The sequence below is a fragment of the Aphelocoma coerulescens genome, chromosome 1 (assembly GCF_041296385.1).
Source record: "Aphelocoma coerulescens isolate FSJ_1873_10779 chromosome 1, UR_Acoe_1.0, whole genome shotgun sequence".
Lineage (NCBI taxonomy): Eukaryota > Metazoa > Chordata > Aves > Passeriformes > Corvidae > Aphelocoma > Aphelocoma coerulescens.
In genome coordinates this window covers 38,881,789-38,900,293 of record NC_091013.1, presented here as the reverse complement: position 1 = coordinate 38,900,293, position 18,505 = coordinate 38,881,789, and the positions used below count along the sequence as shown (strand labels likewise).

The window sequence follows — 18,505 nt, the reverse complement described above, 5'->3', positions numbered from 1 at the left end:
TTAGTATTTTCTTTTCTAAATTACTAAATATGGCTTTAATATTAGAAACTAGTATTTTTTTGGTAGTACTTATATTTTCCAAATACAAAAGGCATTTTGAATGACAGATACCATGACTTTTCCATTAGATATATTATTTCAGCTCAAAATACTTAATTGAATTGAGCAGGAAAAAAGTCCACATTTAGTCACTGATGTAAATGAGATGATTTTAAAGAACGCTCAGCATCAAACTGTTCCTCTAATAGTGAAGCACTTTTTCTATTTAGTTGACTAAGCACACAATTTTAAAGGTCAGCAAGAAATGAATACAGTCTTTACTTAAAAGTTTTGAATATGGTTTGAACCTTGACTTCATAATCATTTTTTACAGTCTAAGATATGGAATAATGTAAATGTAAGGCATTTTTCTAGAATTACCAATAGGAAAAAATTCCAGCTGGGTTGTCTGAAAACTGGTGTGAGAGAACTGAAGATGCTGGCATGTGCATGAACAGGAGTGGAGTCTTGTATTTGGCTTCCTTTGAGTAAACTTCTTAAAAATAAACAAAGAAAAAAATGTTCCAAGAATATGAAGAAAGAAGAAAAAAAAAGTGAAGGAAAAAAAGTAAAGAAAAAAAATAGCTACATTCTCTGGGATTTTAAAACTCTTGAGACTTCCAACAGTTTGCAATCCTGAGCTATTACTGCATTGCTTCAATGAAACTATGTAAGCAGAAATACACTGTGATGAAGAACTTCATGCAGAGAAGACAAATGGAAATATTTGATTCATTTACCAGAAGTCTGTTGTCTTTTGTGAAGCACTAGACATGAGGTCCAAACCCTAAGATATTAAAATTTTTAACTAATCCAAGTTCTGCAAGTTCTGTGACACTGGACTATCAAATGCCTGAATGTTTGGATCCAGCCCCACACTTAAAACTATTGGATACAAACATAAACAAAGTCAGCTTGGCAAACAGAGGGCCTCACAGCGGGGTTCACTGCTGAAACTTGGGATTTCAGGCTGATTTTCCCATGCATCTTTACACTGCCTAAACACAAAAGATAGTCAGCTCAGATTCTAGTAGGTCAAAGTCCTAGCTAGGCCAAAACTACACACTGTGTGCCTACCTACGTGGTTTGCTCAATGCCTCCCTTATTCACAGCAATACTGGCAGAACTGTCCAAGCCCAGGATGGTCCCCAGGATCCCAAGAGAGGGAGCAAAGGTGTCTGTTAAACACATGATGAGGGTGAGGAACCAGGAGCATGATGATGATGCAGTCAGCTGCTCCTAGAACACTGCAAGAAGACACTTTTCTTCATGGAATGCGCTTTTCTGACATTTTGAAAGTATAAGTACCTATAATGAGCTCGATGACACAAAATGAAGCCAGTGATGTCACAAGGAGGCAAATACAATTTTTCTTTCAACTCAGGGCAGTCAGGATATCACCTCATGTTTCATGTTTTGAGAGAAAGTGAGCACTACTTTCATGCACAAGTAATTTAAGTTAAACCTCTACCACTTTGATAATGTTACATTTGAGCAGCTACTGTTAAAACAGAACTGAAAAAAAACAAAGCAGTGCCTTGTTTTTACAATAGCAAAAGCACGTGGAATAAAAAAAATCACAAGCTGTCACATAAATTTCGTCATTTAACATAAATATATTTTCTTCCTCTTTTTTTTTTTTTTTCTTTTTTTTTCAATAGAAAGAGTATGAATGTAGACATTTATCTGGTCTATATTCCGTTCACAAAAGTAGGTAAGTTTTACTGAATCTTCCATGCAAATGAAATTAAACAGTTGGTATTTATCAAACAAATGATGAGAACACTGTCGGGCAAAAAAAACCCTGAAATCTATTGCTGAAGTTAAAAATATCTATAAAAATTATTCTGATGGCACCTACCCATGTTATTTAATAGTCTAAGTTCCCAGTAAAAATAAGCCTTCCTTCCCACCTTCCTTTTTCTTCCAACTTCCTTGCTGACACCAAAGCTGTTATTGATGCAAGTGTCTTGCAGATCATATACTTTCTAGGGGCCTCAAGTATATCCATATATTACCAATCATCAGTCTTCTAGTTTTTCAACTTTTCTTTACTCCAAAGTGGTAAAAGTATGTTTTTTTAAGAAATAATTTTAGATAATGCAATCCAACTTTGACAATTTGTGATCGATGAAACTTCATTTTCATTGCAAGCTATTTAATCATGTGTATAACACCAAATAGAAAATCACTTATATTGTATAAAACACCAAAAAAAAGTTAGTTTCCATCAGAGCATAACTAAAGAAACTCTCTCCAAGTAGGTTCAGAAATTCCTCACCTGTGTGAGGAAAAATTTGTTTAATGACAGACACAAAAATACTGGCAATGGGAAAGTGGCATAAACAGTTGAGGCTTAAAGCAATGTTCTGCTGACATCAACAGCAAAGGGAGGAGAGCCTCGTGGTAGAAGGACTGCTATGCCTCAGTCAAGAAACCAAATATTTTTGGAGATTAGGAGCCCACTGAAGGAAGTAATTGGCCCAAGAGATGGCAGTACTTATGACATGGATGTCTAAATTCTTCAGGGGAGACATCTTCTTCAAGACTTTGCACAGTTTTGAGTCAGCAGCAATATTTACCTAATACTAACATAGATTTAGGGCCAAGGATCAAAAAGAAAAATACCATTTTCTTGTTCTGGCATCAATTTCCAAAACCCTCCTGATTCTGGTTCAGTCAGATTTACCTTATTTAATTTGTTTGGGATTGCAGGCCCGCATGACAAATAAAGCTGAATTAATTTGTTGTCTCTTGTGGTGAAGTAAGCTACATGTGTAAGAAAAGAATATTTTTTTTTACTAAACCAAAGCATTATCTTAGCAAGACTAAGTATGAATGTCATAATAACCAAATATTCATGCAAATTAATGTCTGAAAAAAATGTCTGATTTTTAGGCTAAGACAAATATATTCTCACACATTTCTATATCACATAAATGCATTTAGTAAATGGCTAAAGTAGCAATGTGTTTATATACCATGACTTTTATTATTTAAAATAATTCAATTATCTTGTTTCCTCTGGATTTTGCTCTTGCCCTAGCTGGAAATATAATTGGGATCTTTAACTTTGCCTATTTATGCAACCACAGAAAATGAGGTACTTACTATTGCAAAGAAAACAAGTAACAAAGGTCAAATTTTTGAAGGCTCCATCCCAAAAAATGACCAAGCAAGCAAAGGAGCAAAGAAAAAATCTAGAATAGGTCTGTGTATCATTAAGGAACTGCATTACATATTTTAAAAGGTGTGTATGTGGCTGCACACTGCAGACAGATGACAAATCAATTCTTCAGGAAAACTACGCATTATGATTATTAAATGCTAACACAATTATAACAGTCAACAGCCACATTCACTCGAGGTGTGATGATGATATTCCACAGATGAAAAATTATTAGTAAATTTTATACCTGCACTTCCATAAAGAAGGTTAGAGGTCGCATCTAAGATTACCAAATTTAACATATTAAATATCAACAGGTTCTTAATTGATTAAATTTATTACTTTGAAAGAAAAGACAAACCCAAGAAGAGGGGGAAAATTTTCATATATACTGAATAAAGTTTTGTTGGATTATTCTTTGGTGCTTTTATATGGAAATTTGTGTTTCCTCTAATGTAGTGCTGGTCTTAATAAGTGATGTCAACTTTAAAACATGCCTAAAGAACAGAATGAGGGCTGGTGGTGAAACAATTTATGAAATGATGCATAAATAGCCTGTGCAGTTTCCCTGTGAGACTTGACAAAACATACTGGATTCTATCCAGACATCAAAATGTAATTAAGTATGATTTATTATGTATATTCATAGATTATTCATGTCTGAACACTTCGCTTGCTTGAATTGCATCAGAGTATTTGGCCCTGATCTAAAAAATATTTTAAGTGAAAAATCAGATTAGAGCAAGTTTTCCTAGAGGAAATATTTTTTTCTTTGTCTTTCTCTACACATCTAGAGCAATTAATAATTTGAGACATTGGATTAGTGTTAGACCATTAATCTAAATATTTAAAATAGAGACAGATGGTGCCAATACAACACACAGTGTGATCCTGCAGGAAAGAGAGCCTAACTATGGGAGTAACACCAATATTCCATATGTTCAGGCTGGTGGTGAACAAATTAAACAGAAAATGATTTGGTCCCAATGGCAACAGAATTGCCACACTTCCTACATAAACCAACAAGTTGTCAAACCAGTTCAAGAACCACCCCATGCTAATCTCTACATTTTCTTGCCTTTGTCAGGACACTTTTCAAATGGCTCCACTGAGCCAAGACAAGCTCCATTTTCTCTCATTTCTAAAGATGAGAAATCTCGTACCTGTAAAATCCTGCTGCATTAGCCTTAGCCTGTTGTGTTCTTGATTTAGTGGATTGAAATTTTTGTTTAAAGAAGTGGTACATGATAATTAAGAAAAGAAGATGTGCATTCTCCCCTTGCTCTACTCTTCCCCTCCATTCCCTACTTGGTGTAAAGATGGTGGTTTGTAAATGCTCTGCAAATTTCAGTGTGGCTCAAACAACTTTTACAGGACTTTGAGAAAAAACATAAGCACCATGGCCGTCCCCTCCAGCAGTAAAGGTATTGTCATTGGTCATGTGCCTGACAAACATATTACTACTGCTTCCTTTTTTTAAAATATGCCTGTTTTAACTTTCCTGTGCACCCCAAGCTCTTCCCTCCTCCAAGCTTTCATTTGGCCCTCTTTTTGGTGGGCCAAACCACCAAATTTGAGCCACATTTCTATGAATTTCTGTGTGGTAACTAGCACAGTGGGAGGCCAGTCACTGGCTGAGGACAATGAGAAGCTCTTACAACAATTAATATTGATTAATTTTGGGGCTTGTCATATCCTGCTACTAAACCCTAAAGGGTGTTTGCAAAACCTATGGACTGTTTGGCTGTAAAAATGTGCTGGAAGAATGCAGAGAGGAAAGGGACTAAATAACAGAATTTATTCTGGAATAAAAATTAATACAAATGAGAAGGGTATTCGGGTTGAAAGAAATGCACCTAGTCAGCAAGAAAGTGTTGTAACAAAGTTCTAAGCAAAATGTAGAAAAAACACATCTATTTCCAAAAGAAAAAATCATGCAAATTTTGTGGGGTTTAGCCATTGAGCTATCTAAATAATACTGTCTAATTTTATTTATTTATTTATTTATTTGAAAATGCTTAGCATCCTGTCACTATGGCAACAATTTTCTTTCCTGAGTGCATCTTTGTTAACATTCCCTTGCTGTAGTAATGCTTCCATCACCATCTGGCAGTGACAATTTTTTTGCTTGAGTGAAAATTCCTCTAAAGTATAAAAATCAGGCCAGTTATTTTTAGAAAGCTGACTGCCCCAGCTCTTACCGACTTGCAGAGTTCCAGTCAGAACCTCTGTAAATTCAGTCATGTGATATTGATAACTTCAAGGAGAGGATAGGCAACAGTGTGAAGAATGAGTGAGTTACAAAGCTGACCAGTTGTCCTTTTGCCTTTGATAGAGAATGTTTATTTTTTAAATTTTTTCAAGAAGTCATGTTTTAAAAACCACATACCCCATCTCACCTCCTTTGCTTCACTAAAATTCATTGATATTAAGCAGATGACAAAATGAACTCCATTACTGGTAAGATGTGTTCCAAGAATACCACATGAAGACTGGGAAACCCTCAGTTTCCATGGTAAATCATTTGATTCTAATACATTTAATAAGCATGTTTAACATTCCATACTCTGTGGGTTAAATTGAAATAACACAACTACACTTATTAGGCCAAAAAAATAAGGTAAGAACTCAAAGGAAGAGCAAAAACTGAGTATGTACTGACAATGATCCAGGCTGGACAAATATGGAAGCAAGAGTTCTTTCAAACATAGGCCTCCCTTATATCTACATTTTGACATTTCAGTAACTTTTCTGAATTCTCCTCTAAACCAGAGAACAGTGTCATTGCGTCACAAGTATAAAATGAGCATTACTTTTCTGACAGAAATAATCTAAGTGCTACTAAATATTCAATCACAACAAACTTCTGTGGTCAAGTATCTATTTTGCAAATCTGGTTATTGGGTGTATATGAAGAGTGTAGCATGGGACTACTTTTTTTCAGATCACACATCCAAGCATGTGCCGTTTGATTTCTCCCTTCAAAGTCCAGAGCATAAGACCAGAGTTCTGTTCTGCTCCCTGCAGTGAACATATAAAATAGGCTCCTTTATATGCAAAAAATTTGCTTTCCATGTGTGTTCATATACAGACAAATCTCTACCTCAGTGATGGTTTTATGGCCCTGAAAGTAAATGCTATCAGGAAAAGAAAAAGGAATTGACAGTACATCGTAGGCTGGCATTTGGAAACAGAGGAGAGAAGCATGTAGCTTGACCAGAAACATTGATGGAAGAAATATATTGATGGTCACAAAGGAGAGTGGAGAAGTTGCAATGTCTTTTAAATTCTAGGCCAGTTCTGTAGGGTTTGAAAGCTTTGTAGAACACATATGTTTTAAACTGACAATATTTAATGTGGAAACTTGAGAAAGAATCTGAAAAAGAAACCCAAAATATTGAGTCCTATGCTGCACAGTATCAAATTACTCACATTTCTCAGTGAGAACTCTGTAAGTCACCTTAGAGAAATTACTAAGTGTCTGGTTATCTTTGATGATTCAACATTTCTCAGGGCTGGTATCTCAATACAACTCCAAAGCAGCAATTTTACAAAATCTAGGCGGGGTTTTGGTTTTGCCTTCGGTTTGCTTTGATTTGGTTTAACTGGTTGGTTGTTTTCTAACATTACTGCAAGCTTCCCCTCTTTCACAATGGACTAATTTTGGATTAGGTTTAATTTTTTTATATTATTGAAGAAATAGGTTGCCAATTTACTAAACATGAGATGAACTTGTTTTTGAAAAGACTGAGAGGAAAATTCACTATTAAATACCTAGTTTCACTTTTTAGAGAAGGTTACCATGTGTAAGATAACTTTGGAAAGGTTGAAGTCTATGAGGAAGACCATTAACAATTTCCTAACCAGAAAACAGAATGATAACATGGAGTTCCTTAGAAAAAAGGACAAAGTTTTCATTTTCTTCTTTATAAAGTAAAGAAATTTAATTTTTATTGAAGATCATTAATACTTCTTTGTGTTACATACCATTATAAAGTGCATAGTTCTTTTCTTTGGCAAAAGGGTGATCTTTTGAAAAGAGAAACATTCTGTCTTCCAGTCTCTTTTATAGAGAAAATTTAATACACATATTTACACAGGCAGAAGAAATTATCTAAAAGTCACATGAACAAAAACAGCAGAGCTCTTAGAGCTATATATTTCTTGAATGGATTTGTGAAATAATAATTTACCACACCCCAGTCATAAGAATGATGCTAAGACAAGTCTCTAACTCTGCTCAGATTGTTAGGAAGGATCAGCTTCTAATAGGGCCAGTTTCTCTCTACTGAGCATGAATAAGCAGCCCTGTATCTTAGAGAGGATAGAGGGAAGCGAGCTGAATCATAACCCTGCTTGTCAGTCATCTCCAGCACTGCTGGGCAGGTCAGACACAGCTTCACAAAGGTCAGAAGTGCTGGATTATGAAGGAAGTAAGGGCATGAACATAATTTTTTAAAAATTATTTTTACTTTTATTAGCAGAATTAGACTGGAGTAAATTTCATAAATTGAGAGAATAATAGAATGATTTGGGTTTGCTTCCCCATGCTCTACAGATTTGCCTCAAACTCAGGAAAGCTAATATTTTGCTAATTCTCCTTTCTTCAGAAGTAGTTGCGTAAGAAGGCTTCTTCTTCTTTTTGGCTGATGTCTATTTTGTTTGGACATCAAGTCCATGACTAACAATTTTCCCTCCACAGCATCTCCAGAATCCCATTTCTGAGTTTAACAAGAGAACTCTCTTCTCTTACTACTGCTAATGAGAATTATAAATAGCTTGAAACAGGCAGAAAAAAAAGTGGATGGGTATATTTACAAACTTTTTATAGTAATTTTAAACAAAAAGGTCAGAAGCAGAGGGCCAAAAATTATTTTAAAGACAACAATCATTCTATTAATAATAAAATAAACATAATATATTTAGCATAAAGCAAGAAAATTTTAAGCTATGGGTCAAAGAAAAGCCAGCCAAAAATATATATATGACTGCAAAATAAATAGACATCAGCATCAGAGTACTGTTAATCTGATTTGTAATACCAGAATAGCAGTTTTCAGGTACTGATGCAATTCAAAACAAGACATCTTTCTAATTTGCACTTTAAAAATTCAGTATGACTGAAGAACTAGATTTTTTTAAATTAACTTCACACTGTAAGTATCCAGTCTCAAAGCCTACCCCTCAGTATTCTTAAGTGCTGCATTTCATTATTTATAACAGAAAAATTATTAAAATCTAGGAAATGGCAGAAAATACACCCACACACCTGCTACTAAGTATTTATTTATGCCACAGGAAAGCTTTGCTTAAAAAGGTTTTGTATTCTTAGCAAACAATGTATCTAATTCACCACATTAGGAGTGTTGTTGCAAACTTTTCTTATGCCGAAAACAGCAAATACAAGACTGACATGCTGCAATATTTACTTTTTGTTCATAATTCAGACAAAATGGATACTGGTGTCTCCGCTGCTAGCAAAGATTTCTGGGTGATGCAGAATTACCAAGGACTCTCTACAAGTCCCCAAGTACCACTATTTCTCTTCAATGCAAATGGTAAAAGCATCACTGCCCCACACCCGTTCCCATTAAAATACCTTTCATCCACAGTGCCAAGATAAAGATATTTTGTACCAGTATAACCTGGAGGTGGTGCCCCCTCCACTACAGGCCAAGAACAACTCTTGGATAACAATGGATAATCTTTTAGGCTGCATGGACAGATGACTTTTTTGGTGATTACATAGATGGATCACAATCCCATTAAAAAAAAAAAAAAAAAAAGGAAAAAATCCAACCCGTCTGCAACCAGCTCAAATAGAACTTAATCCACAGTAATTATTCATCTCTTTGAAACTTTTAAAGTGACATTATTGTTGACATCTTAGTAGCCCATGCATTTTCTGTCAAACAGACAGCTCTCTTCAATACGTGTCATGTCTATGCAATAAAGTTATCATGAAAATTAATGATAATGTTATGAACCTCAGAATAAAAGCAATTAACTTTTTTTCCAAATGCCAGCAGTACAAAACCTATACATCTTAATTAGTTCTTTATCATCTTATTTCATATTTTTCCACAATATACAGTTATTATTTAAATGAAACACACTTTGTGGACTCATTTTCCATCATGATAGAGTAATTTTGCTCCATGTTGACCATGTCAGTTTAGGTTTTGCCCTAGAATATCTCCTAGAATATCTCCACTGAAAGCCTGGATTTCCTTGTATTGGGTTTGTGTGGCCAAGTTTTAGTAGCTGGGAATCACAGGGGTGACTTCTGTAAGGAGCTGTCAGAAGCTTTCCCCGTCTCCAGCAGAGCCAATGCCAGCCAGCTCCAGGACGGACCTGCTGCTGGCCAAGGCCGAGACAATCAGGAATGATAGTAATGCCTCTGTGATAACATATTTAAGGAGGGGAAAAAGTATTGTGGAGATGTAATTGCTCTCAGAGAAGAGAGAATAAGTGAGAAGAACAGCCCTGCAAACACCATGGTCAGTCAAGAAGGAAGGGGAGGAGCTGCTCCAGGTGCTGGAGCTGAGATTTCCCTGCAGCCCATGGTGAACACCACGGTGAGGCAGCTGTGTCCCTGCAGCCCATGGACGTCAATGGGAGTGCAGAGATCCACCTGCAGCCCATGGAGGAGTTCACACTGTAGCAGGTGGATGCCTGAAAGCAGCCTGTGAATGAATGAGAAGCCTGTGGTGGAGCAGACTCCTGTCTGGGACCTGCAGATCTGTGGAGAGAGGAGCCCACGCTGGAGCAGGTTTCCTGGTAGGACTTGTGACCCCGTGAAAGACCCATGCTGGAGCAGTCCTGAAGGACTGTGCCCTATGGAAGAGTGATCCACATTGGAACAGTTCATGGAGAACTGTTGGCTGTGGGATGGACTCATGTTGGAGAAATTTGTGGAGAACTGCTTCTTGTGGGAGGAACCCCACGCTGGAGTAGGGGAAGGACTACTCTCCCTGAGCAGTGGCAGGAACAACCTGTGATGAACTGACCATAACCCCCATTCTCCCTGCACTGCTACACAGTTGGAGGTAGAGCTGGGAAGGAGGGAGGGTTGGGAGGAAGGTGATTTTTAAGATTTCTTTTACCTCTCATTATCCTCCTCTGATTTTTTTAGTAATAAACTCAATTAATATCCCCGAGCCTGTTTTGCCTGTGATAGTATTTGGGGAGTGATGTCTCCTGGTCCTAAACTCAACCCATGAACCTCTTGAACCCCTTCTCTCCCCTGTCCAGTTGTAGAGGGGAGTGATAGAGAGGATTTGGTGGATGCCTGGCATCCAGCCAGGGTCAACCCACGACAGTCCTCTTAAAAGGACCAAGCGCAGAGAGATCACACAAAATCCCTTTGTTTCTAGTTTCACAGTAGAAAGAAAAGAGTTATCTAGATCATAGATGTTGTGCGAGTCCATAAACAATAACAGCATGCTGAGGATTAAAGTAATCCATTATAACATGTTTTTCTCACAGGAAAAAATTATATTTTACTGAGCATCTAACAGATAAAATTTATTCTACCTTTTCCACTTAGTTGTTTGACACACAATCTGTGCAGATCAGTTAATGTACAGGATCAGATCTCTTATGTGCTGTCACCAAGAGAAGTGCAGATTTGCTACTCTGTTGAGAATTTACTGGTTCTGTTCTTGTTTTCAGCTGAAATGGAAAGGCTTTCCTATCATCATGGTGAATACAAATGCAGCTTTTGTTTCATAATTATCACAGCTATTCAGACCTTGAAAATATGACTTGTTTTTGCTGTAGCTGTACTGTGCAGATCTTAGGGGTGTCATAGAAACTAGGAATGATTCACTGAGAAGACATGTTCCTTCTCAGTCAATAGTGAACCAACAATCCAGAACAAAGCAAAGAAAAATTGGTCTAGTGAAGATCGTATCTTTCTTGAAACAAGTTTTTGACACATCATTTGCTTTTCTCTATTCCTTTTGACAACTAAATTCAAAAAAGCATTTCCCCCATAATATTTTGTGCTACAGCTATGATGCTTTATGTATCTCTCTGATAAACAATTTGTACCTTTTTAATGAGAGAGCAGAAATGAGAACTTCATGACAGAAAAAAATCTCACCAAAACCCAAACCAAATGACAATGGCTTTTGAATAACTTCTGCACTTTTGAGTGAAGTGTTCAAATACCAAAAACACGGCACTTTTTAAAGTGCTGTCCTACCCTTAGAAATAATACAACTTCTCTGTCTAATGGCAATCTTCCATTTATTTTACAAAAAGGATACCTTTACCTCTGGATAATCTGTGTTAGTCATGGCTGACTACCATCTCCCTGTGTCATTCAAACTAAGATTCTGCAACTAGAATTTAAGCTTACAACATTTTGATGAAACTTGGAGCAGAAAAGCAGGCGGCTCTCTATCAGGTCTACAGCATTAGCTTTTCAAAAGAGCACAGTCTATGCATGTAGTTGATTTTAGTTTAAATAGTATGATACACTTTCCCCATCACAGCTGTTTTCTCCAAAATCCCCATATACAGTAGCCTGTTATATATTTTTAAAGATACCAGCTGTCTAGAAGACTTCTGATACTGCAATGTGATATAGAACCTGTCAGTTTAAGTTCAGTCACATTGTGTCCAAGAGTAAGCACATAGTCTGATTCACTGCCCATGTGTTGCACCTAATATTTCATCGGCATTCTTTCTTAAAATGTTGCAGGCATTTAACTAACAAAAACTGCGAAGATGTGTTTTTATAAAAAGCAACAAATAGCAGTATGAGGTATCACCATATGATTGAGCAAGTTCTATGTTAAGACTGGTAAGTAGGGAGAGACAAAGGAGAAAGGGAAAATTACATACCACTATTTGTGTTTGTTGTAGTCCTCCCTCTTCTTCCACCCTACAAAACAAGATCCCATATAGCAAGCGTTATCTACCTACTAGGAAGCAGGAGGCAAAAAGATTGTCAATCACGGGGTATTACATACAGAAAACTTCCACCCTTTCTCCCCTTTGCAGTCCTTAAATAAAAATATGAAAAATTTTGTAGAACAAGGAAATATACTATTATGGAGAAAGTCAGCATAATGTAAAAAGGGGAAAGAAGGAGGAAGACAGGATGGCAGAAAACAAGACTATGACAAAGACAGTTACTAATACGTAATTTAGACCTTTGTAATTTCTGCCTCCTCCCATCCTACAAAACAAGATTCCATACAACCAGCTGAAGTGGTAAGAAGTGAAATTGGCAGATCAGAAATTTAGACAGGATTGTCTAAATTGCCAGCCTGAAGAATTCTTCAATCAAATTATATCTTAAGCACCAAGTCTTGATAACAATAGTGGCAAGAACTGTACGAAGGATCAAATCTCAGCTTTGTAAGTAACAAATACTGCTGCCTCCATCCTTGGTCTAGAAGATTAAAATGCTTCAAATGAGCTACTTATGATCAGGTACACAACAAAGATTTTCTGTGCCCAATTGAGTATCTTCATAGCGCTGCATATTTCTAGAATTACTAAAAACTTCCTTTCTCATGGAATGAAACAGACCTCTTCTTCAAATGAGTGTGATCTAAGTCAGGGGAGATGCAAGAACATCTGATGGCTCTTAAGTAACCAAGAGGTACAGCAATTCATGCGTAATGTTGAAAATTGAAGGAGAAAAACACAAAAGTTCATCTAGAAGTAATTAGTTCAGAAAAATACTGAATTCTGACTCCAATAACTGTTTGTGTAGAAGCAAATCATAGGGCTCAAAGAAACTTATGTTGAAAATGTTGTAATATCTATGTTTTGAAATAAGGAATATCCTTTGCTTACTGCCTGACAGGTTGTATCTTGAGTACAGTAGGCACAGAAACTTCTTGAGTATTAAAAAGAGTTTTTTGATGACCTTATTGGAAGGAGGAATTAACACCCAATCAGAGATCACTTGACAACAAAACCATTCTAAATTAAGAGAGCTCAACAGATGTAAAACAGCTTCAATTCTTAAAAATATAAACTGACATTGCAACTATAAGACAACTAGGGTGTAATCATCACCAGAATTGTAGGTAAGTTTGAGAAGATTGAAAGAATATTTGTTAAAATACATACATTTCTGCAGCAGGTTATTGCACTGCTTTTATACACATTTAAGTAGGCAACTAAGCCAAAAGAGGAGGAGAGGGGAAATTAGATATTCGTGCAATCACAGGTGAAATATTACAACAGGACAAGCTTCAGAAACAAAATTTTCTCAAATGTTAAATAAATGCATCTTCTAACTGCTAGTTCTGGATCTTAAATGATCTGGTTTCAAGAAAATCAGAAACTATTCTTCTATATCACTTCTCATAGGAGTTACAGTTCATTCACTAAGCCATAGAAAATGGAATATAGTTAGCTGTATATTTTGAAATAAATATTACACTACTGGGAAGTTTGCAAACTTTAGAGCGTGATCTTTTTCTTAAATGATCTTTATAAAAAAATTTGTCTACACAAGATGCAAAAGTTTGAACATATAAAATTAAAATTCTTCAACTCCTTTTGAACTCTCCTTTAGAACAATATAATTAAGTCATGGAGGGTAGACAGAGCAAGAGGGAAGAGCAGTTTGATGGAAGAAGCAAAATCCAAGAGAAGACAAAATAAGTTGATTTTTTTTCAATAGTAAACCCAGCAGAAGAAAACTTTGAGGCTGGTTGAAGATTAAATAACCCAATCCAAAAACAAAAAAAAATCAACTCAGAATCAGAAAAACTGTGAGAAAACAGAAATGCACTGTCTTTCCTGGAGAACAGAGCAATTAAACTAGAAAGCAGAATAAATTACATATTTGCCATATTGTAGCTACAAAATAATCTGTAAACTTCTATTTCCATGTAGCAAAGAGAAGATACTTGCTGACAGTCAAGAAAACTGGAAGGCCACAGATCACAAGAGAACAAAAGAATGCAGCACTAGCAGATGATCAACTAGGTTAGGGAAAACAAGGCAAACTGGATCCTACAGATACTGCAAGTAGCAGGCAAATGATACAGCTACTGTAATACCCAGCAATTTCTGGCTGCCCAAATACACCATTCACGCCTGCTTTACCTGAACCAGAACCATCAACCATGCTCAAAAGATCTTTTTACAAGGGCAAGCAGTATAGAAGAAAGGGAATAGCTTTAAACTGAAAAAGGGCAGGTTTAAATGTGCTGTTAGGAAGAAATTCTTCACTGTGAGAGTGGTGAGGCACTGGAATGAATTGCCCAAAGAGTTTGCAGATGCCTCATTCCCAGCAGTGTTCAAGGCCAGGTTGGATGAGGCTTTGAGCAATTTGGTCTAGTGGAAGGTGTTCCTGCCTGTGGCAGGGGGGTTGGAACTAAAGAATCTTTAAGCTCCCTTCCAACCCAAACTATTCTATGATTCTGTGATGATCTTGCTATACAGAGGACACAACACCTCCACCCTTGGACTTACAGATTTTTTTTTCCAGAGAAGAAAGGCAGAAACTCCAATAAAGAATTGGAAGGAACACAGAGAATGGGGTTGCACTTCTGACTTTTTGTCTGTGGAGGCTGTTTTGACCCTACAGGTTCCTGGAGTTCCAGCCAAGTCCTGATTATACACATCAGCCACTGAAGACAGAACACAGCAAGCGTGGATTTCCCATGTGAGTTCAAACTCCCCTCCTTCAAACACTTTTTATTCAGCAGGAATGTCCTCATAGACCCAGCAGTCAGATTGAATCATCTTTATATGCAGTTTGCTGTCAGATACATGCTGCCTGTCCAGATTAGTTGGAGTAAAGCCTGCACAGAGTACATAATACAGAATACCCACAGAGGCCCAAATCTCACAGCCCAGAGCTGGTAATATGAGCATAATGCTCTTAGGCTTGTAAACTCTGCACTTACTCATCCTCATTCCAAATAACACATATGATTTTCTTACCAGAAACATGTTAATGGCCATGAAAACCATAGAGAGCACATTAAGAGATGTTTTTCACTTGTGGTATCTGGAAGACCCTTTGGAATGAAAAGTTAGCCAAAAAATATATAAGCAATTTCCATAGTGCAAAATTTGTACTTATGCAAAAATCATCAAAACTTTGATTTTAATTAAACATATTTTAACTGACATGAAATACAGGATTTCTTATCTTCTTGCTCCTTCAGAAAAAAATGTTTGATCTTGAGCAGCTTTACTGAAGTTGCAGAAGTTTAATGGATTGCAGTGATTTCCTCATACAAAAGATATGACATCAGAAATATCTGCTGAAACACTGAACTCAATCAAAATCTGAGTTGGCCATTTTTTTGTGCTAAATATCATATCCCAAAGGTTCTTGAAAATTCATCTAAACATCTCTAGAAAGATTTCTTTTTCTCAGAAGAAAAAATCCCATTTGTAAGTTGCTTTACCAATCTGCAAAGCAATTGTTTTTTTGGTAAAATATTTTTATCTGTGTAAATCTAACTATCTGAAGAACAGGTCCCACTGGTCTGCATAGCAGCCAGCCACAGTGCTGGATCAGAAAAAGGCAGTACAGACACAAAAAGCAAGGAACCTATTTCTGCAGGAGGAACAGTCTTTTCTAGGTGGGACATGCTCCATTTAGCAAGTGGTGAGTGTGAACAGAATAAAGAGTATGAAGTGAATGCCTATTTAAAAAAAAGAGAATGACTAAATAATAGAAACAGTTACAAAAAGACCACCTTTTGGGCAGTGGAGATGAAGGACAGTTTTATTGATTGTAAAGAACACATCAGCTGCCAGAATACTTGGAGGGGGGGAGAAATACAAAGGAAAAGACAGAAAAATCATAAAAGGACAAAAAAGGGCTGCTGATAGATCATTTCATGATTAAAAAAAAAAAAAAGAAGAAAAAAAAAGAAAAAGCAAAAATGGAAATTTCTCACAAAATGTGAAAAGACACTGTGCTGAGCTATATCTGCAGCCTGAATTTTAGCATAAGCATGAGCAGAAGACATACCTCTGAAAATAGCATTCAAATACTGGAACTTCTGCTTTCCTTGATTAATTAGGAAAAATAGACTTATTTGGGAAAGGAGGAGAAAAGATTTTTGAAAATAGAAAACAAAAAGGGAAAAACTACCAAAAGTAACCAATGAACCCTGAAACATTAAGAAGTAGAATGAGGAAAGGAGAGAGCTCCTACTAACCAACTGCTCTGCCAGCATGACTGATATTTCTGTGGCAACATGTGATGCTCAGAGACAGAGCCATGTAATTTCCACACTTCTGCAAGAGACCAGCAACCTGTGACATGTGGGCCAATAATGTTGACAAAAGTCTGAATATGACTTTTTTTTCCCCTCAGGTATCTTTGAGGCTTGTACAGAAAGGGATATACCTCATGCCTGAGCACCATGTTATCCCTTGGAAGCCAAAGCCTTGGGCTCAGAAGCACAAGAGTTAAGAGAGCCAGTGGGCTAAGGTAGCATGCAACTGAATTGTTTATACCTCCCACTATTAAATTTTCTTTCTGTTTCCTCATGGGTGGAGCTATACTGCTTTTTGCAAGGAATGTTATTTTGTGGGCTAAGGTAAGAAGCAACATATGAAAATAAAATTAAGATGAAGTCTGAAAAATAAGACAGAAAATTTCCTTGGGTAAGATTCAGCTATCTCTGAAAGATGAGCATAAAGACCAGTATTGCAATCACAACAGCAGCATCTTAGATGTTGGAAGTGTAAGAAAGGAAGGAAAAAAAGGAAGAAAATACATACTAGATGAGAATATGGAGTTAGGCTTTCAGGCCTTTACTCCTACTGCAATACTGCTCAAAAAATTAAAAAAGTATATAAATCTACAATAATAGTAACATTTACTAAATGAAAGAGACCAGACATTTTTCAGACACATTTCAGATGGGCATGTAAACAACCTTAATGAGACCACACAATTTTGTTTCTCCAGAGTCTTTTCATTTTTTAATTGTTATCGTTACAGTGAAAATTAGGGTTAATATATTCTAGACTGGGGATTTAATGTTTGGGCCAGTTAGGCTTGTGTACCCGCTAGCTCACTATAAATGCACACATTGGAGCTTACAGTCAACTGTAGATATTTCATAATTGTTTTGAAATATAACCTCCTCTGGCTCAACAGCCCTCATAGCACAACCAAAGTTACTATATATGCACATAACAGCTCAAAAATTTCAATATAAATAATAATTATTGTCTAGTCACAACAGTTAATCACTCACTGTACTGTGGACAGGAAATGCATCAAGAAAATACCAGCTGTAAAAATGCAGCCATGTAATTGAGTTAATTTCATTTATAAATGAGCACCTTTTGCTCTCCCAAGTTTGCTTCATAAACAATTACTGTTTGATAATACCATGTTTATTGTTTCAAGCCACTTTTACATGAAGAAAATTACATACAAGATATCTTAGGGAAGAAAAGAAGATAGCATGAACTGCCTAGGATATAAGCCCTGTAGTCAAGTGCAGATCTTGTGGGATACGGTTATGAGGACTGAAGGAAAACCAGAAACTCAGAAAAGAAAATCAAATTACCCTACCAAGCTCATACAATAATTACTAGAATAACACCGTATTGCAATTAACCTCCATTATATTTCTAGCACTGATGTATTTAAGAGAGATGCTGCTTCAAGGAAGGATGGCATTCCTCAGTGGTATGAAAGCTAGAGCATGACAACCCACTTTGCTTGCTCTCAGTTTTTACAGCACACAGTGTATTTCTGGACCTGTACTGGGCCTCTGTGGTACTACTACAGAACATGTCTAAATATACAGTCTTTGTGCAAAGTTATTCAGTTGTGGCTCTTTGTCCATCATTTATTTGGAAAGACTACTTGATTTTTTAATTCTACATCAAGATAAAGACGCTTGTAATGTTTTGACTTTCTGGCAATATAAACATACTTTTTTGTGTGTTTGAGAATATGCAATTAATTATTAGCTTTCTAATGTAAAGCAGTAACCTAAGTGTGAATCTGATACAATAATTATAATACTACCCCCAAATTTCAGTGAGTAATATACAATGGCCATCATGAAAGACAAGAGAAAATCCTCTAGAGAAAAGCTGCAAAAGCTGCTGTAAAAGAGAAAAGCAGGAACGTGTGATGAGAAAATGAAGAGATACACGTCAGTTTTACATGAACGTCAGAAGTGTTGATGACAAGATACTTAACCCGGAGGAAAGAGTGTTATTCCAAGCTACACAAGCTGAACCCCCATATGAACAGAGTGAGGAATTACAATTGGAGGAGAGAAAAGAATTGGAGACAACAGAATAACAGAAAGAGTTTGTGTGTGT

General features: G+C 36.4%; 1 protein-coding gene across 5 annotated transcripts in view; it reads right to left on the bottom strand.

Moving 5' to 3' along the window:
- Positions 1 to 18,505, bottom strand: part of FGF14 (fibroblast growth factor 14) — a 387,765-nt gene that overhangs the window by 156,906 nt on the left and 212,354 nt on the right. The window contains exon 2 of one of the 5 annotated variants that reach the window (XM_069007758.1): positions 12,062 to 12,101. The exons of the other annotated variants lie outside the window; for them this stretch is intronic. Within the exon in view, the coding sequence (XP_068863859.1) occupies positions 12,062 to 12,101 (40 nt within the window). The remainder of the gene's footprint in view (positions 1 to 12,061; positions 12,102 to 18,505) is intronic. 5 annotated transcript variants of the gene reach the window in all.